Source organism: Sprattus sprattus (genome assembly GCF_963457725.1).
Source record: "Sprattus sprattus genome assembly, chromosome: 6".
Classification (NCBI taxonomy): domain Eukaryota; kingdom Metazoa; phylum Chordata; class Actinopteri; order Clupeiformes; family Clupeidae; genus Sprattus; species Sprattus sprattus.
Window position 1 is genome coordinate 35341954 of NC_137925.1, and position 26187 is coordinate 35368140.

The window sequence follows — 26187 nt, forward strand, 5'->3', positions numbered from 1 at the left end:
TTGAGGAAGTGCCCATTGGCACGCCAGTGACGTGGTGTCACCGCATGGTGATCTGTGCGAAAAAGAACGGCAAGCCACGGCGCACTGTAGACTTCCAAGCCCTAAACAAGCATACACTCCGTGAGACCCACCACACGCAATCCCCCTTCCACCAGGCAAGACAGGTGCCCAGTGGGAAGCGCAAGACTGTATTCGACGCCTGGAATGGCTACCACAGTGTCCCGCTGCATGACGATGACCGCCACAAGACGACGTTTATCACCCCATGGGGGCGCTACCGGTACAGTTCAGCCCCACAAGGATACATGCCGTCGGGTGACGGTTACTCCCGATGCTATGATTGAAGAGAGCTACTTCCAGGCGATACAATGGCTGGACGTTTGTGGCAGAAACGGCATCATCCTCAACCCGGAAAAGTTCGTCTTCGCCGCACCCACGGTGGACTTTGCAGGCTTCACAATCACCATGACTGACGTACGGCCATTCAGCCGTTACCTGGATGCGATCCAGGATTTCCCGCGACCACGCAACATCACTGACATCAGGTCCTGGTTCGGACTGGTCAACCAGGTGGCCTATGCCTTCAGTATGGCTGAACGTATGCAACCATTCCGGAAGCTTCTGCAGAGTGGGGTGCGCTTTGAGTGGTCTCCGGAATTGGAGGACGTTTTCCGTGAGTCGAAGGAGGCGATCATCCAAGAGATTGAGCGTGGCGTCCGCATCCTCGACAAGTCCAAGTCAACGTGCCTTGCCACAGACTGGTCAAAGGAGGGCGTCGGTTTCTGGCTGTTCCAGAAGCACTGTCATTGCACGCCGGTCAGGCCCTTCTGCTGCACCGACGGATGGAAGGTGACCCTGGTTGGCAGCAGGTTCACACATGCAGCCGAGTCCAGATACGCCCCCGTAGAGGGAGAGGCGCTTGCAGTTGCTAACGCCCTGGACAAGGCGCGCTACTTCGTGTTGGGCTGCAGGGATCTGATTGTGGCAGTCGACCACAAACCGTTGCTTAAACTCCTTGGTGACAGGGCACTCGATGACATTCCCAACCCCCGCCTCAGGAACCTCAAAGAGAAGACCCTGCGCTATCGCTTCCGCATCATACATGTCCCAGGCATGAAGAACAGGGCCGCGGATGCCATGTCGCGCAGGCCGGTTGGCACGCCATGCCCGTCGCCAATGGATCTTCCGGACGACAGTGCCGCCACAGTGAATCACCTCTCACCCAGCACACACGCGGATGTCCTTTCTCTCATACGGCGGACAGGGCCGATGGACGAAGACGTTGAGGAAAGCGACCTGACCTGGTGCGCTGCAAGGCTTGAGTCGCTGCAGTCCGTGACATGGGACCGCGTCAGGGAGGCCACCAGCACTGACGGCGATATGCGCACTTTGGAGGAGATGGCAGTAGACGGCTTCCCCGAGTGGAGGTCCGGGATGCCGGTGTCGATTCGTGGCTTCCATCAGTACCGCGAGGACATTACCTCAGCTGACGGGGTGGTCCTATACAAGGATAGGGTAGTTATACCGCCCTCACTTCGTGGCGAGGTGCTGAGCGCCCTACACGCTGCCCACCAGGGCATCTCCATGATGACCTGCCGTGCAGAGTCGTCTGTGTTCTGGCCAGGCATGTCGGCCGACATCTGCGCCGCTCGGACTGACTGCGAGCACTGTCACCGGATGGCACCCTCACAGCCCGCAGCGCCGCCGACCCCGCCCATCCTGGCCGTTTACCCCTTCCAGGCTGTGTGTTCGGACTTTTTCCTTCACATGTGAAGACAATCAACAAGTCCTTTGGCCATCAGATGCCGCCAATGTCCCAATTCGTGACAATCGTTTGGTCCAAATCGTGACATTGAGAGCCATTTATTTCTTTTTAAAAAGCCTCAGTAAGTTGTGAGGACCTCTCAGCTCTTTCATTGCTCTCCTCGGGTATATACCAGAGACTCCTCGATAACTTCAATCCCTGATACCCAAGCATGTTGTGACTCTCCCTCAGGTATATGGGCCATTCTACCGAATTGGTGCAAAGTATATTTAGATTTTTTTTATGTTTTATTCCCTTTGTCCGTATGTATATTGTACCATATCTAAAGTACACATATCTAGTAATAGAACAGGCAATTTTTATATTGTATTTCCAGAATGTGTTGGAATGTTTTTCCTCTTCCAAAAATTCATCACATTTACTATAGTAAAAAGGTATTATTATTGACCTGTTCCGATTGTGTTTCCTTCCCTTCTCTGACGAGTATTTTTACAAATATTTCTTGAAGGTTTTCACAATGAAATCCTTAAAAATTTAATTTTTACCAAATTTTCAAGTTCAATTTATTTGTTTCGGTAGTGACTGCACTGTTGGATGGATGTTCATTTCTCTCTCAAAAATATTCCAAAAGGTGCTCTGGGCCGCCCTTTAGTCCACACAACACATTTATTTAAAAATTATGGGATTGAACTACTTACCATTTCATTTTGTCACTCCCAAAATCATCAGGTCACTACCATATGTTTCGGTAGTGACTGTTTCGGTAGTGACAATTCTAGCTAACTTTAAGCATAAATAAAGAATAATTTTTGCTTAATTGAAGAAAACATGCGTTTCGGTAGTGACAATTCTTAAGGTTACACGTCGTTTTTCAGACTTTGGAACACATTTATATAAAAACTATGGGATTTAGCGACTTACCATTCAGCCATGAGGGACAGGGATACAGTATCACTGCATGGTCAAAAATGCAGGGTCGTGACTAAAACACAGGCTCAGCCAATGGACTAAAACTCTTGTGTTTCGGTAGTGACATGAAAACTAGGGACATGATTTTTTTGAGTATAGTTAATTGATTTAAAAATTAAACCCACAATAAATCTAAATATTCCAAGTTCTGTTTCAACCCATTCATAAAGATCTTTGAAATTAAATAATTGAAAAAAATCTAAAAAAATTGAAAAGTGTTATTTAAAGGCATTGAAATTTAGATGTCAGGGTTGGGGACAGCTACTTCCCAATAGAAAGTACCCTATAAATGATGGTTTTGTATTTAGCTTATCACTATCTCATTTAATGCATTGGGTTTATATAGACCATAACATTTTCTTAGTAAATATCTATGCCTAAATACCTAATTGTTTTGTAAACAGTTTTTATTGTTGAGGGACTGCATATTACACAAATTCAGTAGAATGGCCCATATACTAGAGTCTCCTCGATAACTTCAATCCCTGGTACCCAAGCATGTTGTGGCTCTCCTCAGGTACATACCAGAGTCTCCTCGATAACTTCATTCCCTGATACCCAAGCATGTTGTGGCTCTCCTCAGGTATATACCAAAGTCTCCCCGATAACTTCAATCCATGATACCCAAGCATGTTGTGGCTCTCCCTCAGGTATAGACCAGAGTCTCCTCGATAACTTCAATCCCTGATACCCAAGCATGTTTTGGCTCTTCTCAGGTATATACCAGAGTCTCCTCGCTGGCTCATCACGCAGGGCCGGTTTCAGGAGGCTGAGGCCATCATTCGAGCTGCAGCCATTAAGAATGGCATCACTCCTCCAGACGACATCTTTCAGCTGGAGCACAGCGCAGAGGCAAAGGTGATTCCTAAAAATCCAGTAACATTATCAGTTCAATGATATCCCATTGGTTTGGATTGCTGTGAGCCAGTTGTGGCCAATATAATATCTCTGTTTTTTTATTGCTATTTTTACAGACGATTGAGCATGAATCAGGTGGTCAGAATAAGTATACTTGGCTGGATCTCCTGAAAACCAATAATATAAGGAACATCACAGTTCTGAACATCATCATTTGGTGAATGAACATTTTTAACCAGTTGAGATTTAATAAATGTGGCTAGCTGACAATGCATTGGAGGTTCCATCAGATCAGTGATGAAAACTGAGGCGTGACTGTTTCACAGCTTCACTGAGTTAATTACCAATGGAATTAGTTGACCTCGTAGATAGGGAAGTTGATCAAGAGTGTGATCAGGAGGTCAGAGGTCTGCTAATGTTCAGTCCGAGTATAGTCTTGACACCCTCAATTGAGGATTGAGTTGTCCTGTGGGTTGTTCTTTGAACCTATCAGAATGTTTGTGGAATGGTTAGGGTAGTGACGAGGAAGTGATGCCATTTGAAAAACAGCGAAGTTTATGACAATCACTTTCCTTGAGGAGTAATTTGCAAAAGCAGGGCAAATGGGTCCCCTGTTTATATGTGTTGACATCTGAGCAGTAGACGCACAGAGAAGGTTCTGTTAAGGAAAAGAGTGACTGGGCTACTTGACCCGATAAGAAATTCCTCTCCCAAGTCCCTGACATTCAAAGGTTCTGTAGGCCTGAGGGCCCTACTAGATTAAGGGATATAAGCCTGTTGGGGTATATTCTTTGCATTACCTGAGAGAACTGTTGCTGTACCCACTTTTGTATGGCATGGCAACAGCAGGTTTGAAGCAAGCAACTAATATTGTTGATGGAATACAATAAGGGGCCTGCTACCTTCACTGATATAAGGGTCTTGTCTCACCCCTACATACTGATACAGTACATACAATGTGAAGAATTAAGAGATTTCTTGAGGTTGGTGCTTCGTAAAATATACACAGAGAAAATGGTGAACAGTGGATGTTAATCAGTCATTACAAATGTCATCATAACTTATCCATTTTCTACAGGATATCCATAAACATAGCATACTATGGACTGTCCTTTAACACCTCAAATCTGGAGGGAGATCCTTATATCAACTGCCTCATCGCTGCCAGTACTGAGTTTGTTGCCAACATATTTGTGTGGTTCACTACACGCTACGCTCCTCGTCGCTTCACGCTGCCATTCACTCTTCTTCTTGGTGGGGTTTTGCTGCTGCTAATCAAGTTAGTCCCTCAAGGTTGGTACAATGTTGTTAGACTAGAATCTTGTACTTTATGAAACGCAGGCCAGAACTTTATTGTGCTCTGTTGTGTAAAGCTTGGTAGCGCTAACATTTAACAGTTAGCCTCTTAAGGTGTAAATCTCTGTGAGTGGACCATGCAGGTTGGATTGATGCTAATATCTTAGTGTGCCATTGGTTACAATACTACTATCTATAAATCCAGATATCTCTGTGTGTCAGTGTGTCAGTCTAGGGCGTATCTCCCTGACGGTAGTTACATCAGTTATGAGATTTTGCATGTAGCTTACGCATGTCATGAACCTGTGCATCCTTGATTTTGAAGATTTTTGAATTCATAGTTCGCGAGATATTTTTATTTTACTGTTTCCCGTAGGCACTATGGGTTATCATTTCCCGTAGCAAGTCCCACTGACCGATTGTGCACCGAAATTACGTCACAATCAAACATATACGCGTAGCGGTATTAAACTATCCTGCCTTCACTCAAAGTTCAGAATAGCGTTGGATACGATAAGGAGGTCCGCATTCAAATTCTTCTTGGTGAACAGATACATCTATTCGTTTATTTTTAAGCTTCTTTATATTAAGTTTCAAAGTAATGTCTAGAGTTGTACAGTCATCTTGGTGAACAGATACATCTATTCGTTTATTTTTAAGCTTCTTTATATTAAGTTTCAAAGTAATGTCTAGAGTTGTACAGTCTTCTAACAGACAGGGAATAATAATTCATCAAAATATTCATATTATTTATTAGTATAGCGTATTTTTACAGTACATTTTTGCACTTATTCGACTTACAACTTGGCAAACTCATTTCATAAGCATGGTTGAAATGTAACTGTGACACTGTGTGTCTGTCTGTCTGTGACAGGCGTATCTCCCTGACGGTAGTTACGTTAGTTATGAGATTTCGCATGTAGCTTACGCATGTCATGAACCTGTGCCTCCTTGATTTTAAAGATTTCTGAATTCAAAGTTCGCGAGATATTTGTATTTTACCGTTTGCTGTACGGTGCAAATCCATGTCACCGTTATGAGCGACCGCGATTTCTAAACCCAATGCATTTCAACGGGAGCCAATCCATTGTGACGTAGACCAGCGATTTGGGCGTAAAATTGCCTATATAAATTAGCTAGCCTATTGACGTGCATCGAACTGATTCATTTTGAAAGTTGCATAGGGACGTATTCTTTGAAAGTTAGGGACCTATGTTTTATGCATCCATACATAATCTCAAACTTTATTTGTTGGTGTACTTCAGTGTAACCTGTACCTATGTGGAGTGCAAATATGTCTTGCTATTACACTACCCAACAGCTACACCGACGTCTGCTAACACTACAGAATGCATAATTCCTACGGGCACTGCACTAGTGATGTATAATGCCTCACACCCTTACACCTTAAAGCAACAGAAAGCAGGTTTTTGCCACAGTTTGAGATATTTTTATGCAGATAACTAGTCTTTATTTTATCCTCACATTAATTTTGATGGTATATGGTCATGTGATAGATAGATAGATAGATAAATAAATAAGCACACCTGTCATTCCCCCTAGACACCTAGGCCAGGGGTTTTCAACCGGGGGTCACGGTGGTCCTCAACGGCTTGCAGAGGGTCCGCGACATGAGCCTATGTTGATCAGTTCACCATTGACTTTTTTATTTTTATAAATTCGCCTCGATATTTCAACTAATTTCCAGATAACTCTTGAGTATCGTGAAAAATATGTCAAATAAGAAAAATATGTCAATCTTAATAGTCTGAATAGCTTATGTAGACCCATATTCAGCTAAGAAATTGCACTGACAAGTGCTACAGGCGGAATATGTGTGTCGGGGGGAGGGGGCGTGGCGGTTAGTGATCATTTCACATATGTAAGTGTGATAGGCAGAATATGTGTGCGGGGGGAGGGGGGGTGGCCCTGGGACAAAACCAGTTGAAACCCCTGACCTAGGCCATTGACTATGTTTTAGTTTTTTACTTGCTCTGAAACCCTACCCAAAAAGTAAAAACAGCTGTGACAAATATATCACCAAAATTCATCAGTTAACAAGCTAGCTAGCTTTTTATCAATGCAAAAGTTGCTGTTGTTTGTGTTCTCAAGGCAAGTCTGTTGGCTTTTGCCTAGGCAAAGAAAAACCCCTTACCGCTGCCTTAGGGTTCAAATACACATACGCGTTTTTTTAAAACGGGACGCAAGCAAATGCATTGATTCCTATGGTACTGCGCGCTTTGCGTGGGCGCCCCTTCTCCACCACGCGTTGCGTCTTTGTCGCGTTTTTTAGGTGCGCTTAAAAGTTGAACTATTCTTTCCAGCGCAAGGCAAGGAAGCGCACCGCTTCTGTTTTGGCTGCCGCACTTTGCCAAGGCGTTACTGAAGCGTTTCTGCCTGAAAAAAGACGCGTATGTGTAGTTCAGCCCTGAAGGGATATGTTACTGGTGAAACGTGCAGCTTTGCTGGCAGGTCTGGATGCCAGTGCAGGCCTGTGTGTCACATGGCAGGTTCCCTGTATTGTAGGTACATAACCTTGATTGTACCTTATCGTCCTGGACTCAATTTTCTTTCTCTACCACAGAACTCAATGCCTTGACCGTCACCCTGGCGATGACAGGAAAACTGGTTGTGACTGGGGCCTTTTCTTTTGTCTATTTCTACTCCACGGAGCTCTTCCCTACTGTGGTTAGGAACATGGGATTGGGGGTCACCTCCATGGCCGCCAGAATTGGCAGCACACTTTCCCCATACATTGCCTACATTGGTGGGTATTTGTGTCAAATGTGTCATTTCAGTCTTTTACGTATATTTTCCTCTTAAATATTGTATTTCTTTTTTTCCCAGGGACATATAACAGTGTGCTGCCCTACATTCTAATGGGTGGCATCTCCATACTCTCTGGTGTCTTAAGCCTGCTCTTACCAGAAACAAAAGGCGAAGAACTTCCAGAACTCATCAGCCAAGTGAAACCTCTCCAGTGGTGGGTAATAATGATGATTTTATGTCCTGCGTCCTTTCATTTCTCAACGACATTTTTTTATAACAAAGTTAGTTTTTACTATTTGTCAGGAAAATAAACCCTTAACCTAGGACTGTATTCTTTACCTCAGAATTAAGACTCACACAACCAAGAATATAGTTCAATACAGACGTTTACTCTGGGCCCCAGAGGAATGACTTGCCTGAATCTCTTCAAACAAGATCCTGGCCTCTCCTTCAAATGTCTGCTGCTTTATTCAAAATAAGATTCACATAGGTTTAAACATGAAGACACTCCCAAATCCTTTGTTCATTCACTTAGCTCCAGACAGTCTTCTTCGCTTCACTCCGTACCAGGTACCATAAATCAGTTTAACCTAAACATTCATGACATCGGAGTGAAACATCCCCAAATGGCCTCTCTAAAGCCAGACAGTCTTGCCTCTCAACAGTAACACAGACAAAGCATAAGAAATGCATTTAATTATAATTATAATAATAAAACATATCATGATAATACCTATATAGAATATTTCTTTCATATTTCCCTCTTGTTTATCATGAAAATATACTATTACAGACATCAACCTTATACAACTCCTTGTTGTCTTCCAAGGCATCATTACACTAAAGAATCATTTTCTTGATGAGATAACAGGGCATCAAATTCCTGTAGCAACATGACATTCTGCATAGAATTACGTACTAGGCTAGAAACGAGAACTTTAATACATGTAGAAATACACATCATAAAAATACAAAAAAGTATAAAGATTGCAACAATAGGTAACAGACCTTTCAACACAATTTGCCACCATGCACCATAAGTAAACCAAGCAAAAGGATTCCACCACGGGACATCCACCACCTTATCATGTGTTATAGCATCACGAACAGCCTTCATTTGCTGTAAGGCAAGGCAAGGCAAGGCACAATTTTTTATACAGCACATTTTCGTACCAGGGCAATTCAAAGTGCTTCACATGCAAAAAATGAAAAATGAATAAAATAGGAAAGCGCATTTATACTCTAAAAGTGTACGTTAAAAAATAGTACAAAGTTAGAGTTTTAGATGTATATTTCAATAAAAGCTGAGGCAAAACAAAAATGTTTAATAATAAGACCATACAAACCATGAAAACATAAAATCCCTAAAAGCAGAAAAAGTGTTTGCATAGATGAGTGAGGGGAGAGCTCTAAAGGAATGTTGGGATGGAAATACCTAGGCATAGGCGAGGGAGAAGAGGTGTGTCTTTAGCCTGCTTTTAAAACAGCTTGTTGTTGGAGCAGTTTTTGTGTACTCAGGTAAGCAGTTCCAAACTTTAACAGCATATGAGCTAAAAGCAGCTTCTCCCTGTTTTGTTCTGGTAATGGGTGGGATCAGGAGGACCCTTTCTTGGGATCTGAGAGACCTGGTAGGGGTGTAGTGCTGCAATAGGTCTTTCAGGTAGACAGGGCCAGTTCCATTTAGAGACTTAAAAACCAATAATAAAATCTTAAAATCAATTCTGAACTGAACTGGTAGCCAGTGGAGGTGTTTAAGCAGTGGTGTAATGTGGTCTGTCCTTTTAGCCCTCATCAGGATTCTGGCTGCCGCATTTTGGATCAGCTGGAGCTGTCTGATAGTTTTCTTGGGCAGGCCTGTAAGGAGACCATTACAATAGTCCAACCTACTGGAAACAAAGGCATGGATAAGTTTTTCGAGGTCATCTTGCGACATAAAATTCTTATATTTCGAGATGTGTTTTAGGTGGTAGTAGGAGGATTTTGTGATTGCTTTGATGTGGGAGTTAAAAGAGAGTTCACTGTCCAACTGCACACCCAGGTTTTTTACCGTTGTTTTGACTAGGTAGCCACTGCAGGTCAGTTTGGATGAGATGCGGTCTCTGAGATCCTTTTTTCCAAAAACTATTATTTCCGTTTTCTCGTTGTTCAGCTGCAGAAAGTTAGTGCTCATCCAGTAACATCTTCCACACAGCAAGTCAGTGTGTCCAGTGGGCTGAGGTCGTTGGGGGAGAGGGAAAAATAAAGCTGTGTATCGTCAGCGTAACTATGGTAGGAGATCCGACGCTGACGAATGACCTGTCCCAGTGGGAGCATGTACAGATTGAATAAAAGAGGGCCTAAAATGGATCCTTGTGGGACACCACAGTGGAGGGGGTGGGAGGTGATGACCAGTTGCCTATGGAGACATAGAATTGTCTTCCTTCTAAATATGACTTTAGCCAGCCAAGGACTGTACCGGAAAGACAGACCCAGTGCTCAAGTCTGTGGAGTAAGATGGAATGGTCTACCATGTCAAATGCTGCACTAAGGTCCAATAGAACCAACACAGTTGCCTTGCCTGTATCCAAGTTAAGACGTATGTCGTTCAAAACCTTGATCAGTGCTGTCTCAGTGCTGTGATGTGCCCGAAAGCCTGATTGGAAGGCGTCAAAGCAGTGATGGGAGGTTAAAAAATCAGTCAGTTGAGTAAAAACTATTTTCTCAAGTACTTTGCCTATAAAAGGTAGGTTTGAGATAGGCCTGTAGTTATTAAGAAGAGTGGGATCCAGACTTCTTTTCTTGAGAATTGGCCTGACAAGTGCCGTTTTTAGAGAGCTAGGGACTACTCCCGATTGCAGAGACAAGTTTGTAATGGCCCGCAGCTCTGAGGAGATGAAAGGGAAAACAGACTTCAGGAAGTTAGTCGGAAGGGTGTCAAGGCTGCAGGTGGTGGAGTTTAGCCTGCTTACTGTCTCTGATAAAGCTTCCAGGGTCACTTGGGAGAATTCAGAGAAAATGGTAGTGTTACCACCAGATGGCGGCAGTAGGTCAAAGTGGGAGGTTGTGGGTGGGGGAATACTAGCTCTAATGTCCTCAATTGTTTTCTTGAAAAAGGAGGCAAATTTATTACAGGCGTTAGTGGAGAGAAAGTGTGATGGAAGTTGGGTGGGGGAAATGGTTAATTTCTCCATTGTAGAAAAAAGCACCCGAGTGTTATTGATGTTGTTATTGATGAGGTTTGAGAAGTAGGACTGTCTGGAATTGCGGATCTCATTGTTGTAAGCACAGAGCTTTTCCTTATAGGTAGTGTAGTCAGAGGGTCGTCTGTGCTTACGCCATTTCCTCTCACTCTTTCTACAGTCTTGTTTGAGTATTTTGACAGAGGGGAGGGAGAGCCAGGGAGAACTATTTTTCTTAGTGACTTTTTTTGTCTTCAACAGGGCGATGCTATCCATGATATTGGTCATCTTGGTAGTGAAGATGTCCAGTGCTGTTTCCGCTGAGACAGGTGGCTCCTTTGGCATTTCTGGACAGATGGTTGTGATGGCCTTCTCGAAAAGAGTAACGGTGTTTGCATTTATAATGCGCCTCTTTGTTGACATTGGTATTTGGGGGGCAGGGAGTGGGAGAGACACGTCGAAAAAGACACAGAAGTGGTCAGAGAGCCCCAGGTCTAGCACAGTTGTGGTGATTGTAAGACCTTTTGTTATAACTAGGTCTAGGGTATGACCATGGGTGTGTGTTGGTTGGTCAATGTGCTGGGTAAGGGAGAAGGTATCCAGTATGGCAGTGAAGTCTCTGGTGTGGTGGTTTGTTGGGATGTCAATGTGAAAATTGAAGTCTCCAGTTAAAATGAGGCAGTCATAGTCAGTGCAGATGGATGATAAGAGTTCAGTGAATTCATCAAGGAAGCTACTGGCAGATAGCTTTGGGGATCTATAGATGGTTATGAGCAGGATCTGTAAGGCTTCAGAAACAGAGACGCTATGCATGGCATCCAGTATCCAGGTATCATTCAACATAACACAAACCCTCAACTAGCGGCACTAAGTAAATCTAGCAATAATCTAATTTTCAGCACCATCAGCCGAATCTGAAAGACCTCTTCATTTAGGCCTTCCACGCCGACTAAGGTGGCATTAACAAATAGTCCTAACCTATAGTTAAGACTTTCCATTATTAAGACAGAATCAGAGACAAACTGACTTAGATACTCTTGGTCCAAATCTTTTGGTCATCAGGCACGTCAGTGCCCCACACGATGTCGTGATCCTTAACAGAAAATCTCTTCTTACGAGATAACTCTGGCTGAGAGAAAACACTAACAACATAAATATGGTCCATGACCTGAGCAAGGGCGCAAACTGATGATGATGACTGTACAATATATTACCACACACCCACATTACCTATCCAAGCGTAGGGGTACCCTTGTCAGAGGGGCAGTGCTTTTCATTCCAACCCCAACACAAGGAAAAGTTTCCCCATGCATGGACATGGCACAATATATACCCATTTACTGACGTTGGATGAGGAAGTGGTGCTTGTGGACTCGGTAGCCTTAGTAGGAATTACAGTTTTGTTACACTGTCGCCGTCTCAGAGAGTTGTTCCATTATTTGCAAAACATAATGGCAATACAGAATGGACTATCACGTAAGGTGACAGCAAAGATGTAGTATTTAGCTCTACTAGGGGGTGGGTGGTGTTACACGGTGTTACACCTGGGTACCATTTGTGTCATAAGATGGAGTATTGTAGCCCCAGCTGTCTGGGCCACACTTCTCTCCAACACAGATTGTGGCTTGATATGAGAGTGGTCTAGCTTCAAGTCTAGGGTGTGAGGAAGAAGTTGGCATTAAAGTACATACATAGCAATTAGTCTTATTATGTCTGCTCGTTTGCAAAGATGCATATCTATACCATGAATTAGTAGAATACAGATGAGTAACGTTCCCCATGGCCTCATGTTCCCCATATGAAATCCATCTCTTATGGATTCTCTCAATCAAATTTGTAGAGGAGCACAAACCCAACATTACTCCTGAAGTAATCATTAATAGTATCAGCTTAAACATTGTTATAAGGGAGCTATACGATGTTTACAGAAAAACAACAAACAATTAACACAATAAACAATAAAATAATGAACACAGACACACCAAACTTCTATGTTGAGCAGAATCTACAACTGGGGCACTACCTCCCAAGCTGAGTGACGTTCAGACGGAAAAGAGCTACATTTCTCAATCCCCTCAGGGAGCCACTAAACGCTACTCAACGTAAGTGGTGCATCCTAAAAAAATGAACGAAGTTTACAGTGTGACAGATGAATCCAGGTGGAGCGTTCTGCAATTTTAACGGCAGTGGGGGTGGCCAGTAGCACTTGGTATGGTCCCTCCCATCTGTCGTCGGACCAAGTCTTTCGTTTGATGACTTTGATGAACACCCAGTCTCCCACCTTCACCTGTCCTTGTACCTGTGGGGACACAGAAAAAACTCGAACAGTATGTGGTTTTTGTACATTCCCTAGTCAGTAAAGTTCTTTTCATATAATCTGCTAGTGTGGGAATGTCATCTGGGTTGGCTTTTACAGCTGGAGTAAGATCTGGTATTCTGTATGGCCTGCCATACAGCATTTCAAAAGGTTATAAGAGTTGACCCTGAGCAGGGGTAATGTGCATGCTTAAAGATACTAAGTCTAACAATCAGGCCATTGTCTACCTGTTTCTGCCATAGTCTTTCGAAGTTTAGATTTAACCTTACCATTCGATCATTCCACAAACCCAGCACTCTGGGGGTGGTATGCACAATGCCTTTTCAAGTCAATTTTTAATTGTTGTCCCACTCTGTCCAGCACATCATTCACAAAATGTAATCCATTTTCAGACATTATAATTTCAAATTGCTGACTAAAAGACTAAAACATTTTTTTTTATAGTTTATTAATCCATATGTATATTGTTTATGTATACCTTTATCTACATATTCCCCCTGTTGATCCATGGCCCCGCCCATGAATCAAAATCACTGCCCATTTATATAAAGATCTCGCTTGTTAGGCAATTATATTGCTTCAAGTAGATCTTGTAGCAACTTTTTATATTTAACAGAAAATGTGTGAAGCAGTGTTGTGGAGAATAGGATCTCACTACACCTCTTCTTTCAATCATAAGACCAGAGACTGGATGTAGTGTGTGTGTGTGTGTGTGTCGTGTTTGGCTCCCCCCGGGTTCCTGTGAGACCCCCTCCTAACAGGGATTTTCTTGGAATGTGCCTATGTCGTAACTTTATTGCTGCCTCTAACATCAGTGAATCATTTATATGGCTAAGTTAATGCTTCCCAACTAGTTTGCCTTCCCTAAGTGAGACTTTCATACAGATGAATGAATCCATGTTCATCTGAACATAAAAAATATCCCACAGCAGCAAAAGCATATTGGCTGTCCGTAGTCATTTCCTGACCTTTGTATAACAGACACGCCTTGGTCAATGCAACTATCTCTGCTGATTGAGCAGGCAAGCTAGACGGTCATCAATCAAGTCCATTGACAAGCTAGAATCTCTGAGCTAAGTGTTATACCTCTGAGTTAGTTGAAAATAACCACAGAGTCAGTCATAGTTTTCTTCATAAAGTGTAATGCTCTTTACTTTCCAATCACTCCAAAAAAATCACAGAGAGAACTAGAAAATCCATTTCCTGAAGGGAATACCAGTGCATGAAATGCAAAAGTTAAGAAAGGAAGAAGAAAAGAAAGAAGAGTGAAAGAAGGAAATAAGAAAGGAGAGTGGAAGAAGGAAAGGAGAGTGGAAGAAGGAAAGAAGAATGGAAAGAATAGTGAAAGAAGGAAAGAAGAAAAGAAAGAAGAGTGAAGAAAGGAAAGAAGAGTGGAAGAAGGAAAGAAGAGAAGAAAGAAGAGTGAAATAATGAAAGAAGAAAGGAAAAAAGAGTGCAAGAGTAAAGAAGAGTGGGAGAAGGAACGAAGAAAAGAAAGAAGAGTGAAAGAAGGAAAGAAGAAAGGAAAGAAGAGTGAAAGAAGGAAAGAAGAGTGATGAAAGGAAAGAAAAGTGGAAGAAGGAAAGAAGAGTGGAAGAAGGAAAAAAGAAAGGCAAGAAGAGTGGAAGAAGGTAAGAAGCAAGGAAAGAAGAGTGGAAGAAGGAAATAAGAGTGAACAAGAGTGGCTCTGGATAAAGAGATAAAGAGAGAGTGAAATTATTAAAAAAAGGAGATAAAAATGGAGTGAAGAAGAGAGATTGAGTGCGAGAGAAAGAAGACTGAGAGGGATAGAGAGAAAGATGGAGAGATGGAGAGAAAAAAAGTGGAGTATGGAAGGTGTCTTAAGGTTCCTAGTTACAGTTAAATCGAGAGGGACAGAGAGAAGAGGTTCCCTTGGATTTGGCGCAGGTGTCAGTGAAGCACAGGTGCAATTTAGATTATTTTTTCTTTAATATCTTAAAAAGTATAAAGTTTAGAAAAGTGCATAGCATAAGTGTCCTTTACAAGACCTACGCAGCAAAGTTTGAATGAAGGTTCTACGTAAAGCGGTTCAAGCTGAATTAATCGCAGAAGTCGGTACAAAGAATAATAAGCAGAAGAATAAAAAGACTAGGGAAAATAATACAGGGCATTTCATGCACTGTAATGAAAAACGCGATTTCATCTAAAACAAAACATCTCTAGACAAAAGCAATCGATCATGGACCAGACAAAACAACTAGACAACCGATGACTGTCAGGAACATTGCATTGGCTGAATAAAAGAAATAACCAAGCACATTAAAACCCCAAACCATTTATCATTTATCATAATAGCTGATAAAGCATGTAACATATGCAACAGACCGCAAAACGTAATTTCCAAATGACGCACATCCTCCCATTCACGCATAGGCCTACTCAGCTATAGTAGCCTACATCGAATTATTTCCATCTCACTTAAGACAAAACAACAACAACACAGCCTTATGCTGCACTATTCAATGGTGTAATCAGACAACCAGTCACTCTAACAAACAGTATGGGCTCAGTTAATGTCCTTGTTACGTATGTTTTCTCAGAAAAAGTATCTTATTTCCATGTAGACTATCTTAAAAACATACACACAGGACGAAGTAATTGTAACAACATACACTGATCTTATCTTTTTAAATAAATCATGTAGACTTATTTCAATTAACTAAGGCGTGTGAGGTCAGATAATGCTTTTTGACCATGCGCTGTCGATACGAATAAACAAAAGTTACCCATTTAAGAATATCATTTTAACGTGGTGAACCTTCTGGTAATTTCCTTTGTTTTAAGAATTTTCCGAGGATATCAAGGCTTTTTATTTCATTCGGAAAATCAATATTACGAGCCTCATTTCCTCACTTCATAGTGTAACAGACTAGTTTGGTGAAAAGTTAATGTATTTTATCCCTTCGGGGTTTCCGTACTTGGAAATAGGTATTCCAGCTCACGTTGCGACCGATTCACATCTTGTCAGTATGAAGTAAACTAACAAGACTGTTTTCTCTTCAACACCTGTATCATTCTTGTGATATTAAGCTCTAAGTGCCTGTAGTATCATGACTACATTAACTGACACACACACGGCAGTGGATCTTTAGCTCTTTTGTATTGGGAACTTCACCGGTGATACATGCATACAGCCTGGGGATTATACTACTGAATAGATCGTACCAACATACGTACATATAAGCTGGCAGTAGTAAATGCTATAGTGCCATCTAGTGGCCTTAGTAACTGCCACAGGTTACTACACTCCCCCACCGTTAAGATAGCAACTTATACTGTAATGGAACATCAAACAAACTTTTTTTTCTTCTTCTCCTTCTTCTTCTAATGGAACATCAAACAAACTTTTTTTCTTCTTCTCCTTCTTCTTCTTCTTCTTCTTTTCAAACTACAATTCTTACATAGTATTTAACGAACCCGAAATCACATAACTTTACCCTCTTGCTTGAGAACAATACAAAATCTCATGAATTCAAATACAGTATAACGGTTTTCCCTTTTTTTTTTTTTTTTTTAATAACCTAAATGTATACTAAACTAAGGAAGTACAGGGTAGACGGCCTGTCTTCCATGAGATCATAAGGCGCATTCTTGCCTTGTCTTGAACTTGATCTCATTAGTATCTAACATAATCTTTCAAGTGTCGAGGCACCCGCTCTCTAGTAGAGCGGCGCAGCACTACTGGTGCGGTTACAGGTGAGTCCAGTCTTTCAGGAACTGAACTCTGTTGATTCGTCTGGTCATCAGGAAATGCCAGCTCTGCAACTGGCTGATTGGTAGATGTTTCAGGCTCCTCGTCCTGGCTGCTGGCCTCGGGTGGTTCCATGTCTTTTTCTGGTGACAGTGAGGACTTTGGATGACGAGCTCTCACCTGATCAACATGTCTCCTCATCCTCTGGCCGTTTCCCAAAAACACAGTGTATGAAACAGGACCTGTAGGTGACTCCACTGTAGCAGGCACCCATTTTGGTCCTAGGCCATAGTTCTTTGCATATACAGCATCTCCAGCACTGAACCTTCTGAACCGAACTGTCTTATCATAGTTTTCTTTCTGTTTCCACTGTTTTTTTTCAATCTTGGACTTGATATCTGGCTTCAGCAGGTCAAAAGCTGATCTTAGCCTTCTGCTCATCAGCATTTCTGCTAGCGACAGCCCTGTTGTTGCTTGAGGTGTGATGCGATAGCTGAATAAGAATCTGGAAACACGTGTCTCAATACTTCCTCCCTTTAGTTTCTTCACCCCCTCCTTGAAGGTCTGCACTGCGCGTTCTGCCAACCCATTGGAGGATGGATGAGATGGAGCAGATGTTATGTGCTGGATCCCGTTTTGCATCATGAACTGCTTGAATTCTGAACTTGTGAAACAGCTACCGTTATCAGAGACTACTATCTGTGGAAGTCCTTGTGCTGCGAAACAGTGACGCAGTTTTTCAATCGTTGTCTGAGTGGTAGAGCCACTTGTGGGGTAAACCTCAATCTACTTTGAGTGAGCGTCGATGACTATAAAAAACATTCTTCCTAAGAACGGCCCTGCATAATCAATGTGGATGCGGGACCATGGCCTCTCCGGCCATTCCCACAGGTGCAGTGGTGCATTTGCTGGGGCTTTTCGGTTCTGCTGGCATTCTTCACACATGCTCACCTCTCTCTCTATGTCCTGGTCCATCCGTGGCCACCACATGTATGACCTGGCCAGTGCTTTCATGCGTGACATGCCTGGATGTGATTGGTGGAGTGACTTCAAGAGGGCGAGACGCCCCTGTGTCGGAATCACTGTTCTTGCCCCCCAGAGTATACAACCATCCTGGGCACTCAGTTCCAGACGTCTGCTGTAGTATGGCATGAGCTGGGGGTCTTTTACGTCTGGCCATCCACTCAGGACATAGTTGTGGACTTGAGACAGTGTGACATCTCTTGCTGTCCACTTTTTTACCTGTGACACGTTGAGTATCATCCGTATGCTCCATTAGCAGCACCCGCTCCGGCCTCTCTTCCTCTTTATGCACCGTTGGCACAGGGAGTCTGCTGAGTGCATCCGCGTTGCAGTGAAATTTGCCAGGCTTGTAGATTATCTGATCCTCGTATGCTCTGAGCAGGACGGCCCATCTCTGAATTCTGGGTGAGACCATGTAGGGTACTGGTTTCATCTCGTGGAACAGTGTGATCAGAGGCTTATGGTCAGTGGTGATTGTGAACTTGCGCCCATACAAGTACTTGTGGAATCTCTGTATTCCAAAAATGACAGCCAAGCCTTCCTTATCTAACTGAGAATACCTCGTTTCCGCTGGGGCCAGAGTTCTTGACATAAACCCCAGTAGGGGGACGCGTCACATGCTAAGATTAGTTCCCTGTCTGCTGAATAGTGAACTGATACACTAGCTGACTGCAGGAGTTCTTTGGATTTACAAAACGCCTCTTCCTGCTTGCTGGTCCACACCCATTTCTCCTCTTTTCTGAGTAGCTGGTACATGGGCGCGAGCAGGGTGGACAGATTAGGCAAGAACCGGTTGTAATAGTTCAGGAGCCCAAGGTAAGCTCTGTAACATTCAACGGGGATGGAGGCTAATGGCCTTGACCTTTGATGCCATGGGATGCAACCCCTGTGTGTTTACCTTGTGACCCAGGTAGCAGACCTCGTCCTGCAGTAGCTCACATTTGGCCCGTTTCAGCCGTAACCCGGCCTCCTCCAATCGACTCAGCACGGCTTCCAAGTTCTTCAGATGATCCTGGACACTCACTCCGGTCACCAAGATATCATCCAGATACACTGCCACCATCGGTATTCCCTGCAGCAGGTTCTCCATCGTCCTTTGGAACACCGCTGGAGCAGAAGACACTCCAAAAGGTAGGCAGTTGTACGTGAAAAGTGCGTGTTAACAGTAAGGTACCTCTTTGAATCATCATCCACCAGAATTTGCGCATAAGCATGACTCATATCTAATTTTGAAAACTGTTGCCCTCCGGTTAATGCAGCAAACAGATCTTCTATTCTGGGGATTGGGTACTGCTCTAACAAAGATACACGGTTAACAGTGAGCTTGTAGTCACCGCACAGCCTAATTGAGCCATCAGGTTTCAGTATGGGCACCACTGGACAAGCCCAGTCAGAGTGTTTCACTGGCGTAATTATTTGCTCTTTTACAAGGCGGTTTATCTCTGCTTCCACCTTAGGTCGCATGGCGAAAGGGATCTGTCTTGGTCGGAAATACCGGGGCGCAACGCCTGGTGTAACGTGGATGGTGGCTTTGACTCCCTTCAAGGTCCCTAGCTCATCTTTAAACACATCTTCGTGCTGAGCCAGCACCTGCTCCAACGTCAGCTTTTCTCCCCCTGCTGCACACACCTGATACATTTCAGCCCAGTTTAGCTTAAGCTGCTCTAACCAGCTCCGACCTAACAGACTGGATCCAGTGCCGCTCACTACGTACAGAGGCAATGTCTTTTGTTGATTTTGATATTTCACATTCACGTCAGCAACTCCGAGCACTTTTATGCTTTCCCCTGTGTATGTTTTTAATTTAAGGCTGGTGGGCCCATCTAAATGCTTCTCGTCATTCCCCCACTGTGCATTGAATTTTGTCTCATTCATCAATGTGATGCTACAGCCCGTGTCCAGTTCAAATTTTGTGTTTTCTCCCTGCACTTGTAGCTCTACTGTAAACGGTTTCGCCTTTGCATGAGCACCCTGCATGTTGTACATCGAAAAGGTCTGCTCTGTGTTCTCCATTTCCTCAGATTCATCCATATCAGTTGTCACATGATGAGAGCGACTATTGTAGCTGGGAGCTCTGCTTTGTATACCCCCCCTTTGCTTGTTCTTAGTTCTGCAAGCCCGTCCAATGTGACCAATTTTCCCACAAGCATGGCATTTTTCTTGCTTGAAACGGCATTCCGCCGGGTCATGTCCGCCATTACATCTGTAGCAAGATTTCCCTTCCTCTGCCATTCTATTTTCAGTTCGTTTGAATGATGTTGCTGTTTTTCCTTTCTATCTTATGCTATTACAGGGTGAGGCTGTGCCTTGCAAATCCCTTGTATTTTTGTAGGCAGCCTCCATCACTATCGCAATTTTCAGTGCCTTTTCAAACGTGAGGTTAATTTCAGTTTTCGTTGCATTGTCTCGTCGTTTATTCCACAAACGAGTCTATCACGTAGCATTTGTGACAATGTCGTGCCGTAATTGCAGTCTTGAGCTAGCTTTCGAAGTTGGGCTACGTACTCCACTATAGTCTCATTGCTCTGTCTCACACGTGTGTTGAACCTAAAACGCTGCACGATTTCGCTTGGCCGTGGGTTAAAGTGATCCTTTAGCAACGCCACCAGCTCGTCAAACGTCTGATCTCCTGGCTTGTCAGGGCTCACTAAATTCCTCATCAGACTGTAGGTTTGAGCTCCAACAACGCTAATGAGAATAGACCTTTGTTTATCCGGATCCACAATGCTGTTTGCAGCGAAGAAATGCTGTAAGATCTCTATATACTCTTCCCACGTTTGTAGGTTGTGGTCAAATGCCACGAGTGTTCCTATGGTCGCCGCCATTTGCTAGCTCAGTTTAGCTATCTCCCACTTATCTTCCAAGAAGAAAAAAAATGTTGGATATCTCTCACCAACTCCTCCGAACTCGTCTGTTGCATGGAGTCCTCGTCGCCAATATGTAGTATCGTGACTACATTAACTGACACACACACGGCAGTGGATCTTTAGCTCTTTTGTATTGGGAACTTCACCGGTGATACATGCATACAGCCTGGGGATTATACTACTGAATAGATCGTACCAACATACGTACATATAATCTGACAGTAGTAAATGCTATAGTGCCACCTAGTGGCCTTAGTAACTGCCACAGGTTACTACAGTGCCAACGCTTGGTCACACTATTAATGCTATATTTAACCAAATAGATAACAAACAGAAGTTACTTTCGCTGAGTTTTAAGACAGATCATTCAAATGATAAGTCCGTGTGAGTGTAGCACATACCACACAACCCAGCCATGTAAAGAAATTAACGCATAGGCTATAGATCTCGGAAGTTGGTTTTTGATGAACGTTCAAAACCTTCTTCTGCATACTACTTAAGTATTTTTCTTACTATCCTTTATTTCGAGTCTCTACATACTCATCATCCCTCTTTCAGAGCTGTTAAAACATTCTTTGTCTTTTCTCATGCTTTCTATTTAACATGCACGTTTCTTTCTTTGCTCTGATTCTACTTCTACCAATCTTTTATCTGTTCAGCTTGCCTCACACTCTTTTCTTATTTAATCATAATTATGACGAGCTGCAAACGTAAAACGAACTTGTATATATTAGATTAATATATTATAGTGAATATGACGTACATAATTACAGTGCATGAAATGCCCTGTATTGTTATTCCTAGGCTTCTTCTTCTTCTTCTTATTCTTGTTACCTTTTTCTGCGATTAATTCAGCCCGAACCGCTTAACGTAGAAACTTCATTCAAACTTTGTCGCGTAGGTCTTGTAAACGACACTTATGCTATGTATTTTTCACTTTTCTAAACTTTATACTTTTTAAGATATTAAAGAAAAATGAATATACATTTCTCCCATTGACTTACATTGGGCCATTATGACATCATAATAGGGTCTTTAAACTGGCTTGCACCTGTGCTTTACTGACAGCTGCGCCAAATCAAAGGAACCGCTTCTCTCTCTATCCCTCTCAATTTAACTGTAACTAGGAACATTAAGACACCATCCATTCTCAATTTTTTTTCTCTCCATCTCTCCATCTTTCTCTCTCAGTCTACTTTCTCTCACACTCAATATCTCTTCTTCACTCCATTTTTATCTCCTTTTTTCAATATTTTCACTCTCTTTTTCTCTTTCACTCTTCTTTCCTTCTTCCACTCATCTTTCCTTCTTCCACTCTTCTTTCCTTCTTTCACTTCTCTTTCCTTTCTTCACTCTCCTTTCTTCTTTCACTCTTCTTTCCTTTTCTTCTTTCCTTCTTCAACTATTATTTCCTTCTTTCACTCTTCTTTCCTTTCTTCACTCTTCTTTCTTTTCTTCTTTCCTTCTTTCACTCTTCTTTCCTTAATCCTCTCTTCTCTCCTTTCTTCACTCTTCTATCCTTTCTTCTTTCCTTCTTCCACTCTTCTTTCCTTCTTTCACTCTTCTTTCTTTTCTTCTTCCTTTCCTAACTTTTGCATTTCATGCACTGGTATTTCCTTCAGGAAATGCATTTTCTAGTTCACCTTTGTTGGTTCTACAAACAGTTGTCATACAGTTATTTAAGTAATACCTAAGTATGACTATTCTGGGATTGTGGTCCATTTAAATTGTTTGTTAGTGATGACACCACGCCATGTAACTAAACCGAGACACAGAGTTTTTTTCCGCTAAACAACGTTTTCCTATCCAACCTTCTACGTACTTTGTATGGCTGTCAATTATGTTTTTCTTTCCATGTTCTTCTTATCGCCAGTACGACCTTTCTAACCATTATGGTGAGCTTTTTGGATTACTTCAGAATACAGCCATCCATCCACATACATACATAGGCCTTCACTCAAACAATAAGTCCTCGACTTATGTAATTAAGAGATGTCTTTATAGCTATAGTCTGTATATTCAGCAACCCCAGGTTACTTACTTAATATTCTGTTGTGCGTCTCATCTGGATTCGGATCTCGTCAGGGCAGCTTCGACGGGGGGGGGGGGGGGGGGGGGGGGAGAAGTCAGTCCACCGGCCACACGAAGAATTCAACTTGTGGGGTCTTTTTCTGCCCAAGCCTATTGAGCAGGCGATGCGCATCGTCTTCGGCTTCTGAAGTTCTGATCCCCCGGCGGTTCTGACCCTTCTTGAGATCCGGCTCGATGGACCAAAATGTCAGGGAAATAAACCCTTAACCTAGAACTGTATTCTTTACCTCAGAATTAAGACTCACACAACCAAGAATATAGTTAAATACAGACGTTTACTCTGGGCTCCAGAGGAATGACTTGCCTGAATCTCTCCAAACAAGACAGTGGCCTCTCCTTCAAATGTCTGCTGCTTTATTCAAATTAAGATTCACATAGGTTTAAACATGAAGACACTCCCAAACCCTTTGTTCATTCACTTCGCTCCAGACAGTCTTCTTCGCTTCACTCCGTACCAGGTACCATAAATCAGTTTAACCTAAACATTCATGACATCGGAGTGAAACATCCCCAATGGGCCTCTCTAAAGCCAGACAGTCTTGCCTCTCAACAGTAACACAGACAAAGCATAAGAAATGCATTTAATTATAATTATAATAATAAAACATATCATGATAATACCTATATAGAATATTTCTTTCACACTATTTTACAGGCTTTGCAAGAAAAACAAGTCAGTGGATACAAACAACCAAGATGGAAGTGAAATGCAACAGAGAAGTGAAATGGAGTTTCATCAGAGAAGACTTCAAACAACTATCAGCACATTTTGACAGGATTTTTCAACTTTATACATGAAGTATTTTGCATCTTAGGGCTTTGTATTCTTTTCTTTTTATTTAAGTTGACGTTAAGATGAGGGAATTTTTGTAATTTCCCCTGTATTTTACTGACATGTATGGTTTGAACTTTTTATAAATCTTTCCATTGATAAGAGTTTTTCCCATAATTTTCACACTTCTCAATGAACTACGTGTTGCTGTATCCTCTATTTTTGCACAGTTAAGTGTAAAATTGTAAATTAACAGTAAATCTTATCCACCCCATATTCCACAAATATTTCAAGGCAAGGAGTTATCATGACACAATTCCTCTCATTGATAGCCCATGATTTACATATACAGTAGGCCTACAGCAATAACAGTGGGAAAATGTCTTCAGTGACAACTACATTTAAATATTTTCTTCATACATGCACATTTCAATGCAAATACTGTATTACCACGTTTTAATTACTGCAAACAAAAGAAACAAAGCATAAAACTGATACATTTTCCACAGAAAGCAGAATAATCTGTCTCATTTCAAGTGTATAGTTTAAGTTGTCTGTATAAATTCAGCATCTTTCAGTTCTGTTATGAGAAAGTGTACATGGTATTGAGACCAGTGTGAAAATGATTGAAAAAAAAACTTTCTTTTTATTGTGTGTATGCACAGTTTTCACTTGACCATTATAAAGTAAACATGAGGAATGCTAGCATTTAAGCTTAATTACATCATACTGAGCTGCTTAATGAATCAGTGTGTGATGTACACACAAGAATATTACCATCTACACTTCATCATACATACAAAATAAAAGTGAACTTTGTAATGTTCCATGAGGAAAAAGCTTTCCAAGGGGGTCCAACTAGTGCCTCTGCTGGAGACACCAGGAAAGACACTCTTAAGGAGACGTTTCTCTGGGTCACTTTCAGAATGTCTCGGTCCCAGAGGAAATAACTCTATCTGAGGCTACTGAATCTTATCCCTACAACAGTTCATTTTAGTCCTTTCAAATAATAACTGAATTTACAGCAACGTTTTGTCAGCTATGTCATTGACCGGGTCATTACGGTTGTTTGAAATGGATTCACAGGTTATTTGTTTCTTCTGCTTTACTTTTGTCTTTATAAGAGTCTTGTGTTCTTTCCAAAATGTACAGATATAAATGTGTTGGAAACTCTTAACAGAGTTAAAACTGTACTACAACGGCTGAAGATGTCGATAGGATTGTGTTCCTTGTTGTCAAAGACCACCAGTATGTTGTAGTTTTTTTAAGTCGTTTTTGTTGGGTTTTTTATCTGATGAAATTTTGAGGGACTGTAAAGAAATCATTGCATTTCTAAGAGAATGGGGACCTTTTCAGAAATGTATTTAGGGTCTTCTCAGTGCTATCCCCAATGGGTATGTCGGAATGGCGATGGTTTTCCTGGCGGACATTCCTCCTCACCACTGCAGGCTTCCATTCCTGAACAGTAGCTATGGAGGACTGGGCTACAATCTGTCCATCACGACTGAGGAAGTGAAAGGAGAGATCATCCTGAGTCACTGCAGACGCTACACTGAACAGGGGGACTCTGATGCTGTGTTTAGGAATTTAATAATTTAAAGGCAGTTTTGCTGTTCTACAAATTAGATAAGTACAATATTTTTGTCTTAAGTTGAGCTACATGACTGTCTGGTGAGGTATATGGAAGGGATAATGTATTGTCCGGAGGTCATTCTCCAAAAATAATTCCCGACGGGGCAAACAACACCCCGACGCACAGAATGGACATAACGATCCAACATAACGAGTCCCGTTTAGAAATAAATAGTTCTTCAAGCAAATAGAACTTTGAAGTTTCAGGTGTTGCATAGCAACCCATTACTTGCTGACTTCAAATTACCATGAGTCTGTTACGTTAAAATGACTGGACTTCTTGCGGAATGATATGAAAGAGGTGAATTAGAAGCACAAAACCCGTTGTCAATGACAGCGGTCATTATCTTTTTGCAGCGGTATGTTAGCAGGAATTAATGTAGGGTATAACAGGGATGGCCCATTCAAATCAACGGTACTTTTTGGAACATTCTGAAGAGCCGTATAATAATGTGGTATATTATTAGTGTAATAATGCTTATGCTTCAATTCTGTCAAAAAACAGTAAAATCTGCCCCCCAAAATGTCTGTGCACGTGCCTGGGTGAGGCTATATGTGTGTTACCTTCTGGCCCTTCCATTGCCTTCTGGTGTAAATCATGAGAAAAACAGGCAACTGATATTGACACTAATTAAACGATGCACGGTATCATGAACTGGTATGTTACTTGTGATAGCAAAATGTGGGTTATAAAAATTGCCATACTAATGGCATGGTAACAAGATTAATTAAATAGAAAATGGGTCATGCAGCAAGACAACGACCCTAAACAAACAAATTTGCAGAAGTTGCAACACCTTTTCCATGTTATATGTTCCCTTGCTAGTGGAGTGTTATTTACATAAAATTAAATGCTATGATACATAGAAACTATAGTGTGGATCGGGCCGAATTTTCTCTCAGAGCCCAGCCTTAGTCCGACAGAGTAGTAACCGAGACCGACAGCAATTATAATATT

General features: G+C 42.2%; 1 protein-coding gene across 1 annotated transcript in view; it reads left to right on the plus strand.

Annotated features, from left to right (window-relative positions):
* Positions 1-23598, plus strand: part of LOC308367133 (solute carrier family 22 member 4-like) — a gene marked incomplete at both ends in the record, with an annotated part of 46575 nt that extends 22977 nt beyond the window's left edge. Inside the window, 6 exons of the mRNA XM_080840951.1 lie at positions 3451-3610; positions 3709-3809; positions 4671-4885; positions 7473-7655; positions 7736-7871; positions 23481-23598. Coding sequence (XP_080697077.1) covers positions 3451-3610; positions 3709-3809; positions 4671-4885; positions 7473-7655; positions 7736-7871; positions 23481-23598 — 913 coding nt within the window. The remainder of the gene's footprint in view (positions 1-3450; positions 3611-3708; positions 3810-4670; positions 4886-7472; positions 7656-7735; positions 7872-23480) is intronic.
* Between the last annotated feature and the right edge of the window lie 2589 nt (positions 23599-26187).